Source organism: Salvelinus sp. IW2-2015, linkage group LG18, assembly GCF_002910315.2.
Source record: "Salvelinus sp. IW2-2015 linkage group LG18, ASM291031v2, whole genome shotgun sequence".
Classification (NCBI taxonomy): Eukaryota; Metazoa; Chordata; class Actinopteri; order Salmoniformes; family Salmonidae; genus Salvelinus; species Salvelinus sp. IW2-2015.
Genome location: NC_036858.1, coordinates 49,745,845 through 49,752,774, shown reverse-complemented (window position 1 = coordinate 49,752,774; position 6,930 = coordinate 49,745,845). Strand labels below are relative to the sequence as shown.

General features: G+C 44.0%; 1 protein-coding gene across 1 annotated transcript in view; it reads right to left on the bottom strand.

The window, feature by feature from the left end:
- Positions 1-1,353: 1,353 nt before the first annotated feature.
- marchf8 (membrane-associated ring finger (C3HC4) 8) overlaps positions 1,354-6,930 on the bottom strand; it is a 137,408-nt gene continuing 131,831 nt past the window's right edge. Inside the window, 4 exon segments of the mRNA XM_070448565.1 lie at positions 1,354-1,933; positions 4,337-4,365; positions 4,367-4,470; positions 5,936-6,116. Coding sequence (XP_070304666.1) covers positions 1,629-1,933; positions 4,337-4,365; positions 4,367-4,470; positions 5,936-6,116 — 619 coding nt within the window. The 3' untranslated portion in view covers positions 1,354-1,628.

Genomic DNA, 6,930 nt, shown 5'->3' with positions numbered 1-6,930 from the left:
GCACAATAGAAAAAACATGACCGATTGGTTGGTTTTGGTTGGTGTTATGATGATGACTGACATGGGAGATTATTTAGCGATTTCCTGTGAATGAATGGTTGGTAGAAAATGCTTTTAAAAACGTTACATTCTCAGAGCCTTCAGAGAGTTCTTATGGTAGAGGGAGGTAATGTCAGGTGGATGGCTGTATCTGATGTTATCGCAAAGTTGTGTTTTGGTTGTATTAAAAACCACAGGGCTTGAGTAACCAGTAGGCCATATTTACCATTACTTTTAGTCTTAAGTGAAAAGTGCAAAGATCATTTCATCAGAATTCCATTTCCCCCCATCATTCATTGCTTTTCACGATTTCCATCCAAGGGAGGGCAGGTCTGTGTGTGGGACAGAAATGTCAAATATAAAACAAGGGATTTTTACACAAATCTTCCTATTTGTTGCTGTACAATTTCCCACACTTATCCCTGCAAACAAAAGTGTCCATAGGACATCCCCAGAACGTCAGGATATTGTATCCTAAATTTGTCAGGACCTTGTGTCATGGTCTTGTGTTTTTGTCTACTTCCCGGTTATCGAAACCTATTTGTAATGTTCCCTATTGGACATCAAATTACCTTATTATTATTATTATTATTATTATTATTATACCAAACTGGGATCAGTACTGAACGTCCCCTTATCGTCCTGATGTTAATGCCATGTTTTAATATTCCTAGAATGTTCTCAGAACGGCAGTGGAATAACATTTAGCCAAAACCCTAAAAGGGGCCTAATGGCAATGTTGCTTAGGACGTCCCCTGTTTGCTGGGATATACTATAAAGTACTTTATTCATATTAAAAGAGAAGAGGTTTGAGAGGGGTATTGGTAGAAACCAAAAAGTGCTTCAATGCATGGTCAGATCCGGTCCAATCCAGTCAGATCCAGTCTGATCCAGACCCAAACTCAGAGAGGCGGGGGAGCGGGCCTTAGCAGGCTCTCGGACGACAGCAGTACGGTGGCAGTAGTTGGAATGTTCAATGTTCCAGAATGTTCTAAAATATTCCAGAGAAACGGCGGCGCTACACACTGATCCATGATGGTTTAGCCCATGTTTTACAGGAAGTAAAACAAATAAACCAAACAAACAAGCTAACACACTAAGCAACAAACAAACAGCTCAACAGAAACACTGAAACCTCTGGAGCCGAGTGAGATCATCTGCCTCAGTCCTGTTCCCCCAGGGGGGGCGTGGGGGGTGTGTGTTGTGTGGTGTGTGTGTGTGTGTGGTGTGTGTGGTGTGTGTGTGTGGTGTGTGTGTGTGTGTGTGTGTGTGTGTGTGTGTGTGGTGTGTGTGTGTATATATCTATATTATATATATATATATAGAGGGGTCAATTGGCCCAGTGAAGGAGGTCTAGTCCTGGGAGAGGGGAGGGGACTGGTCCATATTGTTTCAGACTGTGTGGAGATGGGTGCAGGGTGAAGGTGGGTCACTCACACCTTAGTACAACCCCCATACTATAGTCTTATGCATGTCTGTGTGTTTTTTACTCGGTTTGCTCGTGTTTGTGTGTGTATATGTTGGTCAGCCAGAGTGTGCCTGTGTATTAGTATATGTAAAATGCTGTGGGCGCTTCAGTAATATGTTGGTTAGACATGTAGCACTTCCATACTGTAGTCCTCTGTCTCTGTGTACTGGGAGGAGTTTGTGTCAGACTGGATGAGGGCCAGAGCCTCCTTGTGCTCCAAACTGGGCTCCATGAGGGGCAGCTTCTCGAACACTTGTTTTTTACACATCTCTGGGCGGTTCTGGACGTAGATCACCCGGTTGTAGGCCTTGAGTCTCCTCCACAGCTGGATGTAGACTTTACACTGGACATACATGAAGACCAGGCCACCCGTGAAGCCGATGGCTACCACCACCAGCTTGGTCCAGAATGGCCACTCCAGGATACCTGGGGTTAGAATCAGAAGAGCGAGAGCGAGAAGAAAGAAAGAGGGAGAGTGAGAGAGAGACATGTAAAATACATTGCCAACAGTCACAAATATGTATATGCTTATCTAGGATGCAGATGCTACAAGAGATGGAGGGTGAAAGAATTGGATCAGTTCTACCATGAGGAGGAGARGAGGGTAAAGAAAGGGAGGGTATTGTACTGTAGGAAGGAGGAACAGGAACTAGGCTCTATCTCAATTCCTCTTTCTGCAATTCCTTGCGTCCTATCTCCTCACCTCCTTCCCAAACAGATTGGAGAAGAAGGTCCAAGGTCCCTCCACTCTGGCCTTCTCCAATGCGTTTTAAAAACATTTTACATTTTAGTAGGCACTCTTATCCAGAGCAACTTTTAGTGCATTCATCTTAAGGTAGCTAGGTAAGACAACCACATATCACAGTCATAGTACAGTAAGTACAACTTTTCCTCAACAAAGTCAGTGCTGGGGGGAGGGCAAAGAGGGAGGATGACAGGAATCAAGGTAAGATTCAATTAGAAAAAGACCTATACACCAAAGCCCAGTCTCACAGGAAATTACATAAAACATGGTTAACGGTCAAAGGTGAAAAATTTACCTGGGATTCTTCCGGCTGCATGGGTGAAGAGATTGCCATTACAATGTATTACCAGTGATAGACAGAGAGGGTGGAGAGTTTATAACTCAGTTTATCATGCACTTATACTGCTTATTCACTTACACTGGTGAAAAGGGGGTGGGGCTCTATCCCCTCCCCCCACTCCTCTCTCTAGCAGTACAATAACAGCTTAAAGGGGAGCTGAACTTCCTGATTTAGCCTTGGTTTCAATTCTCCTCATTAGGAAATGTGACTGAGATGGAGATTTTTTGGAGGCGTGCTTTGATGTGGGTGTCTCTTGTGTATGTGTTCGAACGTGGGAAGCGTTTTGTCTTTTTACTCTGCCAAAACAGTGCACAGTTACAGCCACTCACCCTTCTAGACAACTTGAAACAGTCTAACCAGGTCTTGTGTCTGGAAGTAGCCAAGACTACCAAGCAAGATAGGCAACTTCTTTCGCCAATTAGCTTMATCCGGATAGCCTATCTATGGGGCTAGTTAGGGACCATCAATACATTTCACAATGTAAATGGAACAATATTTTCATGTTGCACACCTTTAAGTTGTTTTATTAAATGCTTTCAGTATTTGTATATGCATTTCTACAATTTAGAGTTGGTTTGAGGTTAATTCATTGAAATTTGGAGCTATTGACATTTAAATATATTGTCCCATGTATATTGTGTAATTTACTGATGTTCCCTAACTAGCTCCATAGGGATATCGAATTTCAGACAATTTTGACCATGGGCATTACGATCAGGTCGCGTGCAGATGCTCTAAGAATTGATGATTACTTGGATGATGCCAGCTGTGGACATGTGGGCAGGATTAGAATCAACCAAATTCAAGGAAAACTGTTACGATACCCTTCATTCAGTGACATACCAGTTTTTCCTAATTATCTCGCAAATCTCTGTTTTGAATGAGACTGACTTTATGACCAAAAGTATCATATTTTGTATATTTCACACTAGAATACATGTTTCTGACTAATATCATAGGCTGTTTTCTACCGAAGAAGTTGTTTATTGCCTTCAGTTACTCTTTACCAGACCCAGAAAAACAGTTCTAATTGTCTTGCACCATGCTAAGAGTGCTGTCTACCAAATGACTTGATGTAATAAGAGAGAGATAAAGAGAGAGATACAGTGGGTACTTACTCATTATTACAAATAAATATCACAAACACTGACTTTAGATTTATAATGATCAACACAACATGTCAATCTGCGTGAACGGGCCTGACCCGAGAGTAGGGAAAGGGGATACCTAGTCAGTTGTACAACTGAAATGTGTCTTCCACATTTAACCCAACCCTTCTGAATCAGCGCGGGGGGCTGTCTTAACTGACAACTACGTCATCGGCGCCCGGGGAACAGTTGTTGTTGGGGGTTAACTGCCTTGCTCAGGGGCAGAATGGCAGATTTTTTTCACCATGCCGGCTCTGGGATTCAAACCAGCGACCTTTCAGTTACTGGTCCAAAGCTCTTAACCGCCAGGCTACTAGAGAGAGTGTGTGTGTGTGTGTGTGTGTGTGTGTGTGTGTGTGTGTGTGTGTGTGTGTGTGTGTGTGTGTGTTGTGTGTGTGTGTGTGTGTGTGTGTGTGTGTGTGTGTGTGTGTGTGTCACGTTGTACTGTACTAGAGTTGTGTGGTGTGGTGCTTTGGCATGTTATGACTGTATTGAGTGAGGGGTGTAATGGGGTTTTTGCCATGCAGTGAAAGTATTTAAGGGTGTGCAGTGTCCACTCTGAGGGGTGTTGTGATGGTTTTGGTGCCTGTGATGACCTGCTCTGATCTCGTCTGCAGTGCGGTCAGAGCACGTAGAGGGACCACACCACGCAAGTTATGGCGATGACATGGAACGTCACAGGAACACATGATCTTCCTCTCTCACTAGACGTCATCTGGAGCTTCTCCCACTGAGAGAAAGAGAGGGAAGGAGGAGGGAGGGAGGGAGGGAGGAGGGAGGAGGGAGGGAGGGAGGGAGGGAGGGAGGGAGGGAGGGAGGGAGGGAGGGGAGGGGGGGATGGAGGGAGGGAGGGAGGGAGGGAGAAAAAACGAAAGCGTTTAAGTCAGATACACACACTTAAATACTCCATTGTGTTCTCTCGGACAGGGTTTGGGCGATTGACCATCAATGGACTATGAGCAGTCTGGCAGAAAGTGCTCGCATGCCCCTCTTCACAAGCTGCTTAAATGAGTGCTAAATATTTGATGGCCATCATTCTGTCCGTGTTGTGTGGATCATTCAGTTACACACTGATGCTGGTTAACTATTTATCAGCTGTCCAGTACTACTCAACCTCTTACAGATCCAACACACTGGACTGTTTCTTTATTGATCCATGAAACCCATTAAAATCAATGGTCAAAGTCAAATACATGACAAAAGGTTTTGCTACATTATACCTCCTGAATATCAGATGCAATCTCTCAATAACCTTCATAGATGTCAACATGCTTTGAAATGATTTATGACAAACATGAAATGAATGTAGACAATTTATTGGCATTGATTCGAGGAAAGGGAGAGATGAGAGTGGAGGAGAGGAGAGGTATGACAGAATATAGAATGGGGAGAGGACAAATTAGAGAATAGGAAGAAGAGGAGCAGGGAGGGAAAGTGGACTTCTCTTCCTATCCACTGTTCCTTGGCAGAAAGGAGGTATAGATCTGTCTTCCTTGGCGATAGAACCCAGTGTGCCAGTCCTATAAACCAATATCCTGGCACCATGACTTCCTGAATAATGCAACATTTACAGAGGAACAGAGGTAGATAATAAAGACACTTCATCCTGATGGAGAGGAGAGGAGGAGGAAGAGGAGGAGGGGGAGATAGGAGAGAGAGGTCAAGGAGGAGGGAGAGAGAGGAGGAGGAAGAGGAGGAGGAGGAGGAGGAGGAGGAGGCAGAGGGAGAGAGAGGACAAGGAGGGAGGATGAGGCGTAATGAGGATTTGGCCTGGTTTCCATGGTATTGTACTGAATTAACCCAGGATCTAAATTAACCCGGGAGGGGGGGGGGGACGGGACGACGACGATAACTATTAACAGAATTTAAGTGCTTTTGTTCAGTTTATCATTTTAATTAAAATGTTGAATCTGCAAGCGTTAAAGATTGATAAATGCCTTAAATAAGACTGTATCATGTCAAAATCACTCGAAACCAATTGCAAAAGCCGAAAACCCAATGTCACGCTACTCTTATCAGTATTAGATAAATAAAACAGCTTTCTGTCTTGTCAGTGTCTTCGAGTGGGATTCACATCTGCATGTTCTGGTCACAGTCATCTCTGGGAGTGTAGACTAGAACAGAATGAGTGTAGTATGCACACACACACCCCCCCTCTCCCCCACAAACACACACACACACACCTTCAGTCTCACCTTGCGAAGGGGTTTGAGCTTGGTCTCCATGATGAACTGGTACTTGCAGAGTTCACAGCAGCGTGTGTCCGAGGACTTGATCCACTGCTGCAGGCACGCCTGGTGGACAAAGCGTAGGCTGCCCGTACAGTTGCACGGTGTTATCAGTGGGCTGTCATCGTCTCCTTCGCAGTGACAGATCCTACAGAGAGAGACACAGACACAGATTAGTAGACCATAGCAGATACTCAGACAACAGACAGTCTCTAGACAGTTACTGATACAGAGTTAACACACTCTCAGTGACCCTAGAGGAGTATACAGACAGGACTCCAGAGGCAGAATACAGCCCAGACAGAGACACAACTCAGTGATGTTACCAGGAAATGTAGATATCAGAGTCTATACCAGACACAGACAGACATACTGATCACATCTGAACTAATAACACAACCCCAACACAGAGACTGTCCCCAAGAGGAAACTCAATAATGACAAACTAATGTAATTATTCCCAAATCAACTTCACAGTCATGAATCATTTGCTGTTTTCTGAGAGACATGRGTGGGAGGTGTCATAATACCCATAAAACTGGAAATTGGAAATGGTTCCAATAATTTTCCCACCATRAACTTTTCCCTTAGGGGATTTTAGAAACATTTAAAATAAGGGCTGTGTTTTGTGTAGTCTTACCCTGGCGTGACATTTTCATAACCATGTAAATCTCTCTCGGACAAGGTGACTTCTAAAATCCCCTATRGGGAAAATGAATGGTGGAAAAACGATTGGAACCATTTCCCTGTTTGACCGCTAGGTTTTATGGGTATTATGACTCATACTGTGGTACTCATCCCTAGGGAAGGCCTAGAATGACATGTATAGTTTGTTACAGTATGGCTTACAAACACAACAACTTAAAGGTATTTTACATCAGCAGCATTCAGCGTTGAGGGGCATGAGATCACTATAGTGACTCTGCGCACACACACGCCACTCTATTGAGAATTCTGAGCAA